Source organism: Castor canadensis, chromosome 4, assembly GCF_047511655.1.
Source record: "Castor canadensis chromosome 4, mCasCan1.hap1v2, whole genome shotgun sequence".
NCBI lineage: Eukaryota > Metazoa > Chordata > Mammalia > Rodentia > Castoridae > Castor > Castor canadensis.
In genome coordinates this window covers 56470253-56489533 of record NC_133389.1, presented here as the reverse complement: position 1 = coordinate 56489533, position 19281 = coordinate 56470253, and the positions used below count along the sequence as shown (strand labels likewise).

The 19281-nt window shown below is 38.5% G+C and overlaps 1 protein-coding gene across 2 annotated transcripts in view; it reads right to left on the bottom strand.

Annotated features, from left to right (window-relative positions):
* Smchd1 (structural maintenance of chromosomes flexible hinge domain containing 1) overlaps nucleotides 1-18991 on the bottom strand; it is a 135871-nt gene extending 116880 nt beyond the window's left edge. Inside the window, exons 1-3 of one of the 2 annotated variants that reach the window (XR_012447116.1) lie at nucleotides 18507-18991; nucleotides 8145-8220; nucleotides 6652-6813 (exon numbers count right to left, since the gene is read on the bottom strand). Coding sequence is in view for 1 of the 2 variants with exons in the window: in XM_074070221.1 (XP_073926322.1) it covers nucleotides 6652-6813; nucleotides 8145-8220; nucleotides 18507-18683 (415 nt within the window). In the remaining variant the exon portion in view is untranslated. The remainder of the gene's footprint in view (nucleotides 1-6651; nucleotides 6814-8144; nucleotides 8221-18506) is intronic. The other variant, XM_074070221.1, reaches the window with a different exon arrangement.
* Nucleotides 18992-19281: the final 290 nt, after the last annotated feature.

Below are 19281 nucleotides of genomic sequence, written 5' to 3'. Positions count from 1 at the left end.
TTATATTCTTTTTTCCATATGTATGTTTTCCTAATTTCCTCAAGCAATAATGCACATGAGAAAAATAATCTTGATACAATAGTTTATAATGAACATCTAAGTAATATTAAGCACTTTAGCAGAATACAGAGAAGGATCTGGTAAATTAAGTCAGTTTGGAGCTCAGTAACAGTCCATAGGTAGGATTCAAACTGGCAAAGCTAGAAGAAAATGATAAAAGACATGGAGATAAAAACACAAACTTGTGCAATTCAGCTATATAAATTTGCAAGGCAGGGCTCGATGTAACTCAGTGATTGAGTGCTAGGTATGTGCTAGGACCTGGATTCAAAATCTCCCTCCAACATCACAAAATAAATAGTTGCACGATAAAAAAAATTTTTCTTAACTAGGTGGCCAGAAAGAATAAATGACAAGAGGAAAGAACACAGGAGATGAAAAGATATGTAGATAATACAAAATCACTTATGTGCTGAAAAGGAAAAAGTTCTACTAGTAGATTAGCTTTAAAGAAGAGTACTTTTACTCAGCAGATGATTTAAATTAAACAAAAGAGTATGCTATGATAAATAAGTTAATAAAGGAAGCTCAAAATGAGTGTTCATAGCCTTCTTAAAATAGAACAATCTGCCCACAGGCCTGCTAACACCCGCCCACCAGCCTGAAGGCTGCCAGCTCCAAACGTGCTTGGGAGACCTTCAGCAGACCAAACATAATACTTTCCTTCTGGAGCCACACTTGGCAAAAAACAAAAACCCAAAAAGAAGAAACAAAACTCCGAAACCCCGAACCCCCAACCCGTAAAAAGCTTCTCCACTTGCCTAGGAGACGCAGACAACAGGACTGGATGCTAAAGGAGTGATACCAGAACTATTAAGACTGAAATTCTACTGTTCCTGAACTGGGAATTTTTTTTTCTTTCTTTTCTTTAAGTATTTGTCTTATTCGCTGTTTGATTGTCCACCATCTTGCCCTGTTGATTTCTTTGGCTCTCCACTTTTTTTTCTTTTTCTTTCTTCTCTTTCTTTCTTGGTTTTGTTGGTTTTACTACTGTTAGTTAACTAATACTAAATTACACATACCAGGGACAGAAACAGTACCAAGTGGAATGAAGGGAAAACGAAAAGGGGATGTAAACCATTTTCCCCCCCAAAAATAAATTAGTACAGGAACCAGAGGGAACTGAGTAAGACAGAAGCCCAGATCTAGACTCCAACAAAACAAAGATAAACTACACAAAGGAATCCAACAAATCCCACAAGAACACTCTGAAAGAAGAAATCCTGCAAGTAATCAATGAAAATTTCATAGAGATGTTACTAGACATGGTCAATAAAAACATACAGAAGGTGCTCAAGAAATTCCAAGACAACAAAAATAAATAATATGAGAAACTACAAAAACAAATAAATGAACTCATAGAAGCCCTAAATAAACACCAAAGTGAAACAGAGAATACCATAAGTAGAGAGATAAATGAATTAAGGATGAAAACTGACAATATTAAAGAGGAAGTGATCCATGGTATGGAAATCCTCAGAAACAGAAATACAAAACAAAATGGAAGGCCACTCCAGCAGACTAGAACAAGCAGAAGAGAGAATCTCCGAGCTGGGAGATGAAATGGAAATTAAAGAAAAACTATTAGACAACTCAAGTCCTGTGAAAGAAACATGCAAGAACTCAACAACTCCATCAAAAGACAAAACTGGAGACTCATGGGCATTGAAGGAGAAGAGGTGCAAGAAAAAGGAATTAGTAATGTAGTCAACAAAATAGTAACAGAAAATTTCCCAAATCTAGAGAAAGCTATGCCCATTCAAGAACAGGAGGCCTCCAGAACACCAAACAGACTTAACCAAAACAGAACTACCCCACAACATATTATCATTAAAACAACAAACACAGAAAATAGAGAAAGAATACTGAAGGCTGTAAGAGGGAAAAAAAAATAACATACAAAGGTAAACCCATCAAAATCACAGCAGATTTCTCAACGGAAACCTTAAAAGCAAGGAGAGCATGGAGTGAGGTCTTCCGGACACTGAATGAAAATAACGTCAACCCTCGGATACTCTACCCAGCAAAACTACCATTCAAAAAGATGGAGCAATAAAAGTCTTCCATGACAAGCAGAAACTAAAACAATATATGACCACCAAGCCACCACTATAAAAGATTCGTCAAGGAATTCTGCACACAGAAAGTGAAAGCAAACAAGACCACGGAAGGGCAGGCAGTACCAAACCACAGAAAAAAAGGCAAGAAAGTACAGAGTAACATTAATTCAGCTGCACATAATCAAACCCTTAAACAACAAAGATAACTAAATGACAGGAATCACCATATACCTATCAATACTAACGTTGAATGTTAACGGACATAATTCCCCCATCAAAAGACAACATTTGGCAAACTGGATTAAAAAAGAAGAGCCAACAATCTGCTGCCTACATGAGACCCACCTCATTGACAGAAACAAACATTGGCTTAGGGTGAAAGACTGCAAGAAGATTTACCAAGCCAATGGCCCCCCAAAACAGGCAGGAGTAGCAATAGTTATACTTCAAACTTACACTGATCAAACGAAATAAAGAAGGACACTCCGTACTAATAAAAGGAGAAATACACCAAAGGGAAGTAACAATTATCAACACATATGCACCCAATGTCAATGTACCCAATTTCATCAAACATATTCTGAAGAACCAAAAAACATAAGACTCCAACACAGTGGTAGTGGGAGACTTTAATACCCCCCTATCATCAATAGATAGGTCATCCAAACAAAAAATCAATAAAGAAATTCCAGAACTAAATAACATCATAGATCAAATGGACCTAGCTGATGTCTACAGGATATTTCATCCAACTTCTGCACAATATACATTCTTCTCAGCAACCCATGAAACCTTCTCCAAAATTGATCATATCTTAGGGCACAAAGCAAGCCTCAGCGGATATAAGAAAACAGAAATAATCCCATGCATTCTATCTGATCACAATGCATTAAAACTAGAAATCAACAACAAAACAACAGTAAAAACATGCAAACAATTGGAAGGTGAAAAACACATAGCTCAATGATCAATGGGTCACTGATAAAATAAAAGAGGAAATTAAAATGTTCCTGAAGTTAATGAAAATGAAAACACGACGTACTGGAATCTATGGAACACTGCAAAGGCAGTCCTAAGAGGAAAAGTTTATAGCCATAAGTGCATACATTAAAAGGTCAGAAAGATTTCAAATCACTGACCTAATGCTACATCTCAAATTCCTAGAAAAACAAGAACAAACAAATCCTAGAAGCAGAAAGAGAGAAATAATAAAAATAAGGGCTGAAATCAATGAAATAGAAACAAAAAAAAAACCACACAAAGAATCAATGAAACAAAAAGCTGGTTTGTTAAAAAAGTAAATATGGTTGACAGACCCCTGGCAAATCTGACTTAAATGAGAAGAAAAAAACCCAAATCAGTAAACCCAGAAATGCAAAAGGGGAGATAACAACAAACACCATGGAAATCATCAGAGACTACTTTGAGAACCTATATTCTAATAAATTTGAAAATCTTGAAGAAATAGACAGATTTCTAGATACAGATGACCATCCAAAATTGAAACAAGAGGCCATTAATCACCTGAATAGATCTATAACACAAAATGAAATCAAAGTAGCAATAAAGAGTCTCCCAAAAAATGAAAAGTTCAGGACCTGATGGATTCTCTCTGAATTCTATCAGATGTTTACAGAAGAACCAATACCCTCCTTAAACTGTTCCACAGAATAGAAAGGGAAGGAACACTGCCTAACTCATTTTATGAAGCCAATATTACTCTCATCCCAAAAGCAGACAAAGACACCTCCAAAAAGGAGAACAACAAGCCAATCTCCTTAATGAACATCGATGCAAAACTCCTCAATAAAATAATGGCAAACCGAATCCAACAACACATCAGAAAGCTCATTCACCACAACCACGTTGGCTTTAATGCACAGGTGGTTCAACATACACAAATCTATAAATGTAATACAGCACATTAATAGAAGCAAAAACAAAAACCACTTGATCATCTCAATAGATGCAGAAAAAGCCTTCAACAAGATCCAATGCCACTTCATGATAAAACCTCTAAGAAAACTAGGACTAGAAGGAATTTATCTCAACATTATAAAGGCTATATACGACAAACCTATAGCCAACATCATCCTTAATGGAGAAAAACTGAAACCATTTCCCTTAAAATCAGGAACGAAATAAGGATGCCCACTATCCCCACTCCTATTTAACATAGTCCTGGAATTCCTAGCCAGAGCAATTAGGAAAGAAGAAATAGAAGGAATACAAACAGGCAAAGAAACTGTCAAAATATCCTTATTTGCAGAAGATATGATCCTAAACCTTAAAGACCCAAAAAACTCTACTTAAAAACTCCTAAACACCTATACACGGTGGCAGGATACAAAATCAACTTACAAAAATCATTAGCTTTTCTATACACCAACAAGGAACAAACTGAGAAGGACATATAGAAACAATTCCATTTACAATAGCCTCACAAAAAATCAAATACCTAGGAGTAAACTTAACAAAGGATGTGAATGATCTCTACAAGGAGAACTACAAACCCCTGAAGAAAGAGATCAAGGAAGACTACAGAAGAGAGAATGATCTACAATGCTCATGGACTGGTAGAATCAACATACTAAAAATGTCTATACTACCAAAAGCAATCCACATGTTTAAGGCAATTCCCATCAAAATCCCAAGGACTTTCATCACAGAGATTGAAAAATCTACCCTAAAGTTCATTTGGAAACACAAGAGACCATGAATAGCCAAGGTAATATTCAGCCAAAAGAGTACTGCTGGAGGCATCACAATACCTGACTTCAAACTATGTTGCAAAGCAATAGCGATAAAAACAGCATGGTACTGGCACAAATACAGACATGAAGACCAATGGAACAGAACAGAGGACCCAGATATGAATCCACACAACTATACCCACCTTATTTTTGACAAAGGTGCCAAAAATATATGATGGAAAATAGGCATCCTCTTCAACAAATGATGCTGGGAAAAGTAGTTATCCTTCTGCAAGAAACTGAAACTAGATCCATGTCTATCACCCTGTACTAGTATCAACTCAAAATGGATCAAGGACCTTAATATCAGACCTGAAACTGAAGTTAGTACAGGAAGGAGCAGGAAACACTATGGAAGTAATAGGTATAGGCAAGGACTTCCTCAATAGAACCCCAGCAGCCCTGCAACTATGAGAAATAATGGACAAATGGGACTTCATAAAATTAAAAAGCTTCTGGAGAACAAAAGAAACGGTCTGTAAACTGAAGACACCACCCACAGAGTGGGAGAAAATATTTGTCAGCTACACATCAGACAAAGGACTGATAATCAGAATATACAGGGTCATAAAAAACTAAACTCTCCCAAAATCAATGAACCAATAAAGAAATGAGCAACTGAACTAAAGAGAACTTTCTCAAAAGAAGAAATTCAAATGGCCAAAAAACACATGAAAAAATGCTCACCATCTCTAGCCATAAAAGAAATGCAAGATCAAAACCACACTAAGATTCCACCTCACCCCTGTTAGAATAGCTATTATCAAAAATACCACTAACAACAGGTGTTGGCAAGGATGTGGGGAAAAAGGAACCCTTGTACACTGCTGGTGGACACGCAAGCTAGTGCAACCACTCTAGAAAAAAATTGGAGGCTTCTTAAAAATCTAAACACAGATCTGCCATATGATCCAGTATCCTACTCCTAGGGATCTACCCAAAGGAATGCAACACAGGTTACTCCAAAGGAACCTGCACACCCATATTTATTGCAGCACTATTCACAATAGCCAAGTTATGGAAACAGCCAAGATGCCCCACCACTGACAAATGGATTAAGAAAATGTGGTATTTATACATAATGGAATTTTACTCAGTCATGAAGAAGAATGAAATCTTACCATTTGCAGGTAAATGGATGGAACTGGAGAACACCATTCTGAGCGAGGTTAGCCAGGCTCAAAATCGTATGTTCTCCCTCATGTGCAGACTTTAGATCTAGGGCAAATACAGCAATGTTGTTGGACTTGGGTCACATGACAAGGGGAAAGCACACAGAGGTGGTATGGGGATAGGGAGAAAATCCAAAACATGAAAGTGTTTTGTTGTTCCCACTCCAAAGAAACTAATACAGAAGCCTTGAAGCGACAGAGGTCAAAACGAGAAGGGGATCAGGAACCAATGTAAAGATCAGTCAGAGATGAATCAACTTGGGTTGTAACACATTTGTACATGGAAGCAATGCTAGGAATCTCTCGTACAGCTATCATTAACTCAACTAGCAAAAATGCTTTGTCTTTCTTATTTGCTTATGTTTTCTCCTCAACAAAATTAGAGATAAAGGCAGAACAGTTCCTGCCTGGAAGCAAGGGAGGGTGGGGGCGGGTGGCAGTGGGGAGAAATGGCCCAAACAATGTATGCACATGTGAATAAATGAATAATAATAAAAAAAAAAAGTAGAATGAGAGAATTTATAAAATGTGAAGGAATGGGACATGTGATCAGGAGATAAAAGGAGAGTAACAGTTTTTCAAAATTTGCACAAATAGAATACTTACGCAAAGGATTTTGTCCTTCACTTGCGTAATATTCATACATGCCACTTTTAACCAGAGTGTCATAGTGAGGTAGAAAGTCAATTCGTTCTTTTGTAGCTGTTAGTAGTAATTGATTGACTGACTGTAACAGGTACAGAGTGACTCCATCTTTAACAGCTTCACCTGTAATTGAGAATTAAAGTCTTAAGTGCTAGCGTAGTATCAAACCTCAAAGAACTTATAATTTTGGAGATGCGAATTGTAGCTATGAAATAACTTCAACAATAATACCCTCAAACCATTGTTTGATACCCTCAAACAATGTATCTATCTATACATTCCAGTTTTTTTGTTAAGGGTATCAATGGCATAAACATTTCCACTTATCTGACACAATCAAATAATAAGTTAAAGTACCACAGGAAATCAGATGGGAATCTGCATTATAACAGATATGAACATCAATGGAAAAGAACCTGGGTGTGGTGGAGCACATCTGTAATCTCAGTTCTAGGAACGCTGAGACAAAAGGATTGTGAGTAGCCAGCCTAGGCTACATAGCAAGAACTATCTCAAAACAAACTACCAAATAAACAAAAAAAGCCAGGAGTGGTGGTGCTCTCTGTAATCCCAGTACTAGGGAGGCTAAAGCAGGAGGGTTATGAGTTAGAGACCAAGCCAAAGGGAGTGGCAAGGCCCTGTCTGAAAAACAAAATAAAAATAAAAGGGTCGGGGATGTGTGGTTCAAATGGTAGAGTACTTGCCTAGCATAATGCACAAGTAAGTCCCTGGGTTCAATACCTAGCACCACATTAAATAAATAAATAAATAGGATCAAGTTTGAAAATCTGGCAAGTTACAAAAACAAAAGATATATATTTGTCAGGCATCAGTGGCTCACAGCTGAAATCCTAGCTATTTGGGAGGATGCAATTGGGAAGATTGTCAGTCTGGGCAAAAAATTTTCAACACCCCATCTCAACAGCAAAAAACTGGGCATGATGGCTCATGCCTATTATCCCAGCAGTGACAGCTTAAAAAAGGAGGATCATGATCAGGTTGGCCTGACCTGGACCAAAAGAAGCTGAACAAAAAGGGCTGAAGGCCTGGCTCAAGCTATAGAGGGCTTGCCTAGCAAACAAGAAAGTCCTGAATTCAAACCCCAGAACCGTCAAAAAAACGGAAATAAAATCTGGCAGATCTTAGAAACTAATGGGAAAAAAAAATAATAGTGGAAGAATTCAAGTTGGCTAAAAGCTTCATAAGGGCCCAAATGGAAGACTGGTGCTAGGTACTGGGTAAGCCCTCACCTGCTGTAGCCCTAACTGACAACTATTTACCTTTAATTGTACTTGAAAAATATGACCTCTGAGCAAACTATACATATAGCCAGTTTCCTCTCTCATCACAAGAAAGTAACCAAAATCAATAGTTTTAGATATGTCCCTGTGCAATAAAATAGTTATTGTTCTATCATTACACATTAAATATAAAAGGATGAGCTGCTTACTTACCAAAATTATCACAAGTAATTTCTTTACGACTTGTAGTTGTAATAACAAATTTTTCTTCAGGTGAAATGCCAATTGTCTATCCAAAATAAGAGAAATAAAAATAATTATTACACAAAGAAAACAAATGTATGACTCAAGTTTACAAGAATGTGAAAATACTGATAGTATATTATAATCTTGCAACAGTTGCTATACTTATTTTTCTAGGAAATATTCAACTCAGTATTTTTATTTTGCCTTTTCAAAATTAATATGACATATAAATTACTTATTTGTTTAACCAGGTTGGTTTTTCTCCTATTTTGCTACCTAGGAACACACATAATTAAGGTGGGGCATTTTGAAATGGTTTTAACATCAATAAGACTCACCTAGACAAACATATGAATTTACATTGTACAAGTAATCAATTTATTTGAAGCAAAGCATTAATGAAACACTTATTTCATATAGATATTTAAATGTATAAAAGCAGAGGAAACTGAGTGAATGGTTTATAGTACTCAGGTTCAGAACAAGTTATGCTATGCAGATAATATTGAATAAGTTTTCTATTATAACACCTTCCAAAAGAGCAATTTTAAAACATTAAAGCAAATTATAACAGGAACAAATTCCAACAAGAAAGAAAAAGCCTTCACTAATCAAAAAGGTAAAAATCAACAAAAAAGCAAAGGTATGAATAATATCAAAATGGAAAAATACAAAAGATCAATAAATACATGAACAGTGAAATCTCAGAACTCTCCAAAAAATGAGAAAATCATGAGTTAATCTCATTTAAACTAAAATCAGTAAACACGTTTTTACTAAAATGAAACAACAAAAGGATACCCAAATGGAAAAGCTTTTTCCTTCAGGTAGTGACAGACAAGTTAATCTGGATCAACCTTCCCATTTGAAGACATCTTTAAATATATATATTAGAGACTCAAATCTCGAATAGTGGTACTAAACAAAACTGGGACACCAACTCCTTAATCTGAACACTGACAAATTACAGGGAAAGAATAAATCATTTATCCTGTCTTTCTTGTACAAATTGTATTCCAGGGTAACCAAATAGCTCTAGTTTATGAGGTAAAGTTCTTTAAGGAATCTCAGCTAAGGTTGAAGATGTAGCTCTGTGGTTGAGCACTTGGCTAACATGAATGAAGCCCTGGGTTTATTCCCCAGCACCACACACACGGGGGAGAAAAAAATCATCTCAGCAAATAAATATAAAAGGAAGAGCAATCAGAGCATCACCAGGAATTCAGCTGAAACCACCCAAGTTACTTGTAATACTAAGATTAGGTGAAAAATTCACACAATGTGCCACGTAATGTGCTATGTGGTACCAGTACCACCTACAAAGTATTCTTTGCCTCTTAACCTCAAAACAATCAAACCTAATGCTAATCAAGCCTTTACTTATTTTTGACAGTTCTGGGGTTTGACCACAGGGCCTCATACTTGCTAGGCAGGTGCTCTACCACTTGAACCATGTCTCCAACCCTTTTTGCTTTAGTGATTTTTCAAATAAGGTCTTGCATTTATAGCCTGGACCACAATTCTATTTACACTTCCTGTACATAGGTGGGAGGACAAGTGCTCACTATCATGCCCAGCTTTTTATTGGTTGAGATGGATCTCTCAAATTTTTTGACCAATCTGATCCCAAACCTCTATTCTCCTAACCTCTGCCTCCAGAGTAGCTGGGATTACAGACCTAAGCCACTGCATCTGATCCTAAGCCTTTAATACTCATAATTTACAGACTACACATGGAAATAAAACAGGTTAAATGACATCATAAAGGAGCACAAACTATCCTAGAATGTGGGATATTCAAGAAAAACCTAGTTGATTTCATCAATAATTGCAGGAAAATTAAAAAGGAACTGGGGGAGGGGGTTGCCCAAGCTTTAAGTTTGAAAAGAATTAGGAAATATAACTAAAGAAAAAGTCAATTTGAGTTCCCTGCTGAATTCTGATTTTAAACAAGCCAACTGTAAGACATTTTTAAACAATCAGAGAAATCTGAATATGGACTGAAATTCTATATATTAAAAATGCTCAATTTTGGAGCCAGGGATGGTGATACAAATTTGTAATCCCGGCACTTGGAGTCTGAGACAGGAAGATCTCAAGCTTGAACCCAGCCCGGGCTACATTAAAAGAAAAAAAAAAAAAGTTTAATTTTCATAGTGTAATAGATATTCATGATAGTACACAGAGGTACAATGGACTAAAGCCTGGCATATGCTTTAAAATACATTTATAAGTCAGGAACCAGTGACTCATGCCTGCATTAACTACTCAGGAGGCAGAGGTCAGGAGGATCACAATTCAAAGCCAGCCTGGGCAAATAGTTCATGAGATCCTACCTTGAAAATACTCAACACAAAAAAGGGCTGGTGGAGTGGCTCAAGTGATTGAGCACTTGCCTAGCAAGGTCAGACCTTAAATTCAAACACTAGTACCATAAAAAAAATTTTTTTTCACAAGAGACAAAATAATGCTAGTGTGGCAAATTCTTGGTAGTGTTAAATGTGGGTAATGAAAATATGGAAGTTCATTTTTAAATTCTTTTTGTGTATGTTTGAAGGGTTTTTTTAAAATAAGAAAATATCTAGTTTAAAATTCCTAGAGTAAACCATTAGAATAAAGGGCTCTGAAGCAGGCCCACACACATATGCATAGGGAGGTTGGCAAATAAAAGAGGTGACAGTTATAAATTGTTGAGGAAAGAATATTCAGTAACACTAGACAACTAGTTAACCACATGTAAGAAGATAAAATCCCTATCCCAACATACATGAATTCAAGCAATTTTTTTATAATGCTGGCATCCAATCCAGAGCTTCTTGCATGTTGGACATGTGCTCTACCACTAAGCTCTATACAATTCTATTCCCAAAGCAAGATGCCTAGTCATCCAAAATTATAGAAGAAAACAGGGTAGTAATTTTGAAAGGATTATTAAAATGATACAAATCATGAAAATCTTAAAGGAAAAGACTAGAAAAAATGAAGATACACAACCTCACTAGTTTTCAGAGAAACTAATTTTATATCTTTCCCGTTAAAATAAAAATTCTTACATTCTGATCCTATCACATGTAGGCTTCCATATAAGGAAATGGATGGGACCTTATACATTGTTGATAGGACTGAAAATTAGTGTAACCATACTTGAATGCAATTTTGCATACTTTAGTAAACTTAGAAAAATATATATGCTTTGCAATTACACCCTTGAGAAATGAAGCCCTGGACATCATTGCTTAGACCTGCCTGCCTTAAATGTGTCCAGAACACTTGCAGTTAAACAAAATCATCTAACATAAAGTATTTATTCTGATTTTTTTTGGCAGTGCTAGGGGATGAACTCAGAACCTTATGCCTGCTAGGCAAGTGCTTTACCACCTGAGCCACTCCACCAGTCCAAAACTGTTTTTAAAGTATTGAATATTTCACATAATTTAGTAAATACTGTACTGAAAGTAACAAACAAAATGCTATTATGTAGGACAAGATAAAAATACAAAATTCAAAGTATAGTTTTTCTGCTGAACACTTAAGTCAAACTATCCTAAACAGGGGACTGCCTTAATTTTCCTCCACTGGAACAAAATCTAGCCAGGCATGGTTGTGCACACCTGTAATAACAGCACTCAGTAGGCTGAGGTAGGCAGATCATGAGTTCAAGGCTAGACTGTGCTACAAAGCAAGTTCAAACCCAACCTAAGCTATTTATCAATGTTTCATCATATCTTATACATATTCTGAAAGGTAATTTTACATAGTATTTTCAATAATTTTGTACATAATAGTTTCATGGTGAACTTTCCAGTTGGTACATGTCAGTGCTCAATGTTTCAGATTTTGGAGCATTTCAGACTTCAGATTTTCATATTAGAGATGCTCAAATTGCATATGGAAAAATGCTCTATATCACTAATCATCAGAGAAATGCAAATTAAAACAACAATGAAATACTACCTCACAATTTTTAGAATGGCTATTACAAAAAACAGACCAAACTATTGGAGGGAATGTAAATTACTACAGCTATTATAGAAAACAATATGAAGGATTCCCCCCAAAAAAATATAAATATGTATGTGTACGTGTATATATATGTATATATATATATACATGAAATTATGTCATTTGCATGAAAATGGATGAAACTGGAACACATCATGTGTTAAGTGAAATAAAATAGACTGAGAAAGACAAATATCACATGTTCTCTCTCATATGCAGAATCTAGATCTAAAAAACAAAAACAAATGACATAAGTGTAAAACAGGGACTGTTTAGGAGTGGAAACCAGAGGAAAGGGGATCAGGTGAAAGAGAATGTTAAGAGGGAAGGGGTGAATATGTGTATTAAAACAGAATACTGAAGCCTGTTAAAAATTGTTTTTAAAGGGGGAGATAAGAAAGAATAATAGTGGAAGTGAACTACATTACATGCACACATGGAAATATCACAGTGAAACTCCTTTGTACAATATATGCTAATAAAAGAGAGAAAAAATCAAATACAGAACTATGACATGACTCATCAAACCCACTACTGGGTATATATTCAAAGGAAATGAGATCAGTATGCTGAAAAAGTATCTGCACTTCCATGTTCATTGTAGCCAAGATAAGAAATCAACCTAAATGTCAATCAATGCATGAAAGGATAAAGGAAATGAGGTATACATTGGACCCTTGATATACATGGATCTATGGTTCCTAGCAGGCTGCCGCTGAGGACAGACTGAATGCTCAGGATGCAGAGTTCACTTCTGTACTGCAGATGCTTGATTTATTTTTTCCATAATGAAATCCAACTTATGCTGAAGGTACTTGGTCACTTTAATTAAGCACATTCAGTTTTACCTTGCTTTTTGGGCACCATTTCCTTTTTAGGAAGCATATTCTCACAATTTTTTTTTGGTGGGGTTTGATCTCAGCACCTCACCTCAATCCTCCTGATCTCTGCCTCCCTAGTAACTTGGATTACAGGGGTGAGTCAACAGCACCGAGCTTATTTTGACAAAGTTAAAGACAAGGAAACACTCATCAGGTCACATATTTTAAACACAACTGATAATAATGCTGGATTAAGAGTTTCTCTGCTTCAACTGAGCTGTGTAATGTTCGTGGAAATTTTTAAATTTTTGTTTTTGAACTTTGATTTTATTTATTTTTGACTGTGCTTATTCAAAATTTCATGTACTAAATGCTCAAATAAGGCAGGCTAGGCTTACTGTATGTAGACAAATACCACTCAGCCTCAAAAAAGAAAGATATCCTGTCATTTGGGACACCTTGGATGAACCTGGAGAACATTATGTTAAATGAAATAAGCCAGCCACAGAGAGACAAATACTGCATGATCTCACTTATATATGGACTGTAAAGAATTAGAACTCATAGAAACAAAGAGTAAAAGAATAGTTATCAGAGTTGAACAGGGTGAAGGTGAGCTGGAGGGGTTGGGAAGATGTTGGTCAAAGGACAAGAAATTTCAAAGGTGAGCTGGAGGGGTTGGGAAGATGTTGGTCAAAGGACAAGAAATTTCAATTACACAGAAGGACTAAGTTCAAGAGACCTAGTAAACATCATAGGAACTACTATTAATAACACTGCTGTGTGTGGTGTTTCACCCTTTTAATCTCAGTTCTTAAGAGGCAGAGACTTGAGGATACTTAATAGGAGGCTAGCCTGGACTACATAGCAAATTTGAAGGCAGGCTGAACTATAGTGAGACCATGTCTCAACTACCTCCCATCCCCCCAAAAAAGTATGAAAACTGTTAAAAGCAGACTTTAAGTGTTCTCTTCAAAAATAAATAAAGCATGTGAGGTACATGCTAAATAGTTTGATTTAGCCATTCCATTATATATACGTATGTCAAAACATCATTGTACACCATTAAGTATAAACAATTTTTACTTGTTAAAGAAATAGAGGCTACAGATGTTAGCTCTGTGATAGAGTGCCTGCCTAGCATAATTTAAATGCTTTAAATATTTTTTTTTTTGGAATACTTGGTCTCACTACTAGTCCGGGCTGGCCTCAAACTCAAGATGCTCCTGCGACCGTTTCCTAAGTACTGGAACTGGCATGGACAACTAGGCTCAGACACAAAATGTAAATTTTCAAATAAAAATCATTTGGCCATGTATGTCCAGATCCATTTCTGTATTAATCTATGCCTGTGTTTATATCAGTACTATACTGGCTTGATTAATGTAGTTTTCTAGTAAGTCTTGAAGTCAGGTAGTTTTAGTTCACTTTATTCTTTTTATCCCCTCTATTTTCTTTTTGTTGTAGTTGTTATTTTGGTTTCTTTGAGACAGCCTTGCTATGTATCCCAGATTGGCCTTGATCTGGGGATCTCTTCCTGCCAAGTAGCGGGATGCTCTTTTTTTCAAAGTTTTTTAAAAAAATTTTATAGCTATTCCAGGAGTTTTGTATTTTAATTTTTAAATATGCTAACCAATTTCTACAATAAATCTGAGACTTCTGGGAGCCAAATGCTGTAACAAGTGCTATGACAGGATAAAAAGCTACAGTGGGGCTACATAAGGGAAAAAGGAAACAATTTCTCAAAAGTAAGGGTGTGAGTATATTTCAAAACTAATGAGTAATTGTCTCATCTTTGATCTGCAAGGCCACAAAGGCTCAAATGAGTCAATAGCTGCTTCTAGAGGTCTCATAGCTTCTTCAGATTTACCCTTTCCTTCTCTCTTTCTCAAAATACTTCTCCTTTTCCACAAGGTGAGTTTCCTCAAATAACAGTTCAGGATTCCTAATCCACTCTGGCACTACAAGCACTTATTGGTTTAACTGGCATTTATCAAAAAACATTAATGTAGCATTTTGTGTTCTCCCTACAAAGGAAAAGTGAAGACTCTAGTAAATAGTGTGGAGAGTTTTTTTTTTTTTTTTTTACATTTAATTCAAATTAATCTAGATTCCAATTCCAGTTTCACTTCTTGTTAACTATAAAATCTTAAGACTTAATTCAGGAACTTAGTTCAGTTTTTCATACATATATAATAAAAACAATATTATGGGATGTGTGGTATAATCTAATGATGCTTGAAAATGCAGACCTGTTTAAAAAAAAAAAAAGTTAGTCATGGGGCTGGTGGAGTGGCTCAAATGGTAGAGTGCCTGCCCAGAGCAAGTGTGAGGCCCTGAGTTCAAACCCCAAAAACATCAAAAAAAAGTTAGTCTTTCTAATCTTCCTTTTCTTACTAGTTCTCCTCTTATTTCTAATCAAATTTAACCTTCATCTGTTCTATCAAGAATGAGTGAAAGAGAGGAGTAAGGAAAAAAATTAGTCAAAGGAAATGTTTTCCTTGATTTTAAACTGAACACCGAAAGCATAAAAACATGTTCCCTGTTCCCCATAGTAAAGAACTTTGAGGCAGAGTGGTACAACCTGAATAACATGGCTTCTGGGTTCCAATAATAACTTGACTTTTATATTTGATTTAGGTAAGTTAATATCTCCTAGAGTGAATTTCTAGTTCTAAATAAAAGATTAATACTATTTTCCCCAAGAAAGTTACTTAGACATCTCACAGGGAAAGGGAGAAGGAAATATAGTGTGTTTCTAGAGGGAGAAAAAATTAGCACAATCTTTTTGAAAAGCAATTTAAAAAGATGTATCACCATGGGTGTACTGGCACAAACCTGTAATCCCAGCACTTTGGAGGTGGAAACAGGATGATCCTAAGTTCCAGGCCACCCTGGGCTACACAGCAATACTGTCTCAAAAGATAGGATGGGCAAACAGACACAAAGACAAATGTCAGACATGGTAGTGAACCCCTGCAAGCCTGTAATTCCAGCCTTCAGGAGGCGAAAGAAGGATCGAGAGTTTGAGACAAGACTGGTATACACAGGGAGACCCGTTTCAAAAAGAAAATATAAATAAATTTTTAAAAAATATGTATCGTTAACCACTTCTGGGACTTTTGGCTAAGATCAAGTGTAAAAATAGGTAGCAGCAGCAGCTTTAGAAATTTTCCTGGGCTGGGGGATTGGAAGTGTGACTCAAGCAGTACAGCATCTACCTAGATCCTAGCAAGCACAAAGCCCTGACTTCAAATCCCAGTTCTGCACTGGTGGCTTGCACCTGTAATCCTAGCTACTTGGGAGGCTGAGATTATGAGGATCAAAGTTCCAGGCCAGCCCCAGACAAAGTCTGTGAGACTCCATCTCCAAAATAACCACAGCAAAATGGACTGGGTGTGTGGCTCAAGCGATAAGAGCACCTGCTTTGCAATCATGAAGCTGAGTTCAAGCCCCAGCCCCACCAAGGGGAGAAAAAAATAATAAAGACACAAAGGTGCATAAAAGAGTATATATGTGTATACATACATACATATATATATATATATATATATATATACACACACACACACGTTTATATTTATTTATTTAAAAATGATTACTATAGCACTACTTAAAATTATAAGGTTGAATGTAAAATAAATGTCAACAGTGGCACTAAACCAACTGGTCCTGCATTGCTAAATGAAGAAACTGAATATAAAGCACTACAATGATTTTCAAAGAGGAGGAATAAGAGGTTAGAGTAAGTTTAACAGTAAGTAAAATGTTTACTTTTTTCTCTCTGGTTCCATATAATTTTTTTAATGTACTGATCTCTGCAACAAAAATAATAAACCTGGTCAGACCTCTGCCTGTTATTCCAGCTACTGTGGGAGGTGCAGGAAGATGGTGGGTCAATGCTCACCCAGGGGCAAAAAGTTACTGAGCTTCTATCCAAAAATAACTAAAGTGAAAGGAACTGGGAGAGAGGGAAGGAGGCATGTGGTAGAGCTCCTGCTAGCCTCTGGATTCAAACCCCAATACTTTCAAATAATAAGAATAAACCTGCTGGGTGTGGTAGCCCATGCCTATAATCCCAGCACTTCCGAAGCTGAATCAGGAGGATCATGATCTCAAGGACAGTCTGAGCTAGAGATCAAATTCTATAAAATTAATTTGAGCCAACCTGGGCAATATAGCAAGACCCTGCCTTGAAAAAATAAATAAAAAAATTAACAAAATAAATGTAAAATGTTTACCTTCTGTGCCATGGTTCTCAATACAAAACATTCAACAACATTTTTCAAAGAACACCGGTATTAGAGCCGGTGGTTCAAGCCTCTAATACTGAGGCTGAGGCTGAAGGATTGGTACATTTGTGGCCAGCCTGGGCTACATAGCAAGACCTTGTGTGGGAAAAACAAAAAATGAAACGAACAACAAAGTCTCACAATGAGAATCCACTACCATATATCCAGGCACAGAATGAACTTCAGTTTATAGGTTCTTGTATTCATTCATTTATTCATTTTGATCTGGCCATTTTAATGTGTCAGAGCAGTACTAGACACTGGGAATGCAGCTATGAAAAATAATAAAAGTCCTCGTTCCCAAGTTTTTTTGTTTTTTTTTTCCCTATGGATCTTAATTTCAATGATTTCAGCAAGTGTACAAAGTTGAGTCCCGTAAACCTATCAGCCCACTCAAGGCAAAGCACTGCTTCAAAGTTTTCTCCTTGGAAGCTAAACGTTCTTTATAACATAAAAAGTACCCATGTGGTTAATTCAGGGCGTGACCACAGCACTCCTTTTAAAAGCTCCGGCAAACAGTACCACCTCCTATCTATAAAGTACTTCGCAATTTAAAGCAGGTTTTCCTACACGGTCATTCATTTTCAAAGCAAACCAATACAGTGGGTGTGTTAAGTCTGGACACCCTCTGTTTGGTTAGGGCTCAGCAAACCAGAAGGATAGTTCCACCTGCAAGCCTAACTTGAATGAAAGGTTCTGTGTGGAAGTGCCCGGCTGGGGACTCGAAACCAGTTGACAGAACCCCCCGGGAGGGACCGTATCATCCGGTGATCCCCGGTTTGTGTAATACCCACCCGGGTCATTTGTAACCACTGCAACACTCGCCACGCTCATAAGCAGAGCCACTCGGCACAACTCTGCTCGCTCTATTGCTTCTTTTTTTAAAGTTACAGATTAAGGGCTTGGGGTATGGCTCAAGTGGATTCAAACTCTAGTACCGAAAAAAAACAAAACAAAGCAGGCACCCTTTCCCGATACTTTGCGGCCTGCGAACCCTGAGGTCTCGAACCCCCGGCAGCGAGGTCTCCGGAGGGGAGGGGCTGTGTCCTCCAGGCCGGCCCGTGGCTTCCAGCCCCCGGGTCCCGGGCGGGCGCCCTGGAGGGAACAGCCCGGGCCGCGTGACAGGTTTATTGCCTTGGTGACCCACCGGGGTTTCTCGTCCCCCTCCCATCGCCGGCCCCACCCGCGCATCCCTTCCTTGCCCCGGCCCGTACCTGACACACGGAGGCGCGGAACCCCGCGTAGTCCGCGCGCTCCGCGACCTGCAGCGCCCGCTCCCCGAGCTCAGACTCTTTCTCACGCCGGTCAAACACGTACACGGTCCTGCAGCCATCGCCTCCGCCGTCTTCCCCAGCCCCCACCAAGGGCCCGCCGACGCCTGGCGCTGCCATATTGGGGGAAAGGAGAAAAGACAGCGGCACCGGTACCGACGCCGCGCTCAAGGCCCAAGTGCGGCCTCCGCGCAGCCCCCCTTCAGCTCCAGCCCCCCCGCGGGGGCGGCTCGAGGCCTCGGCCCGGCGCGCGGCAGCTCCTCCTCGGCTACGGCGGTTGCGGCCGAGCAGCCCGCAAGCGCGAGGATCACCCGGGAACCGATTCAAACGCGCTCCAGGCCAGGGAGCACGTCACTTCCGCGGCCCGCAGCTCTCGCGAAGGAGGAAGGGGCGCGCAGCGCGCGCCGCACAAGGCCCGGGCCCGCGCCCGCCGCCACCGCCACCCACGCGAGTCTCGCAACCAGACCCGCGAGCAGAGACGCCGCCAGGCCCGCGACGGCGCAGGAAGAAAGGGGCGGTGGGAGGAGGCGGGGCGAATCCAGCAGGCCGCGCGGGGCTGGGCGGGGCTTCGCTCTCACGACCGCCCCCGCCCCCTGCGCCCTTTCGGAGTTGGAGGGAAGTGGGGATCCGGGCTTGCGTCCGGCGCCCTCAGAAGCAGTGTGACCGTGCTTCTGCTCGAGATGGCCGGTTCCTGGAGCATCTGCTTGGGGACTGTTTT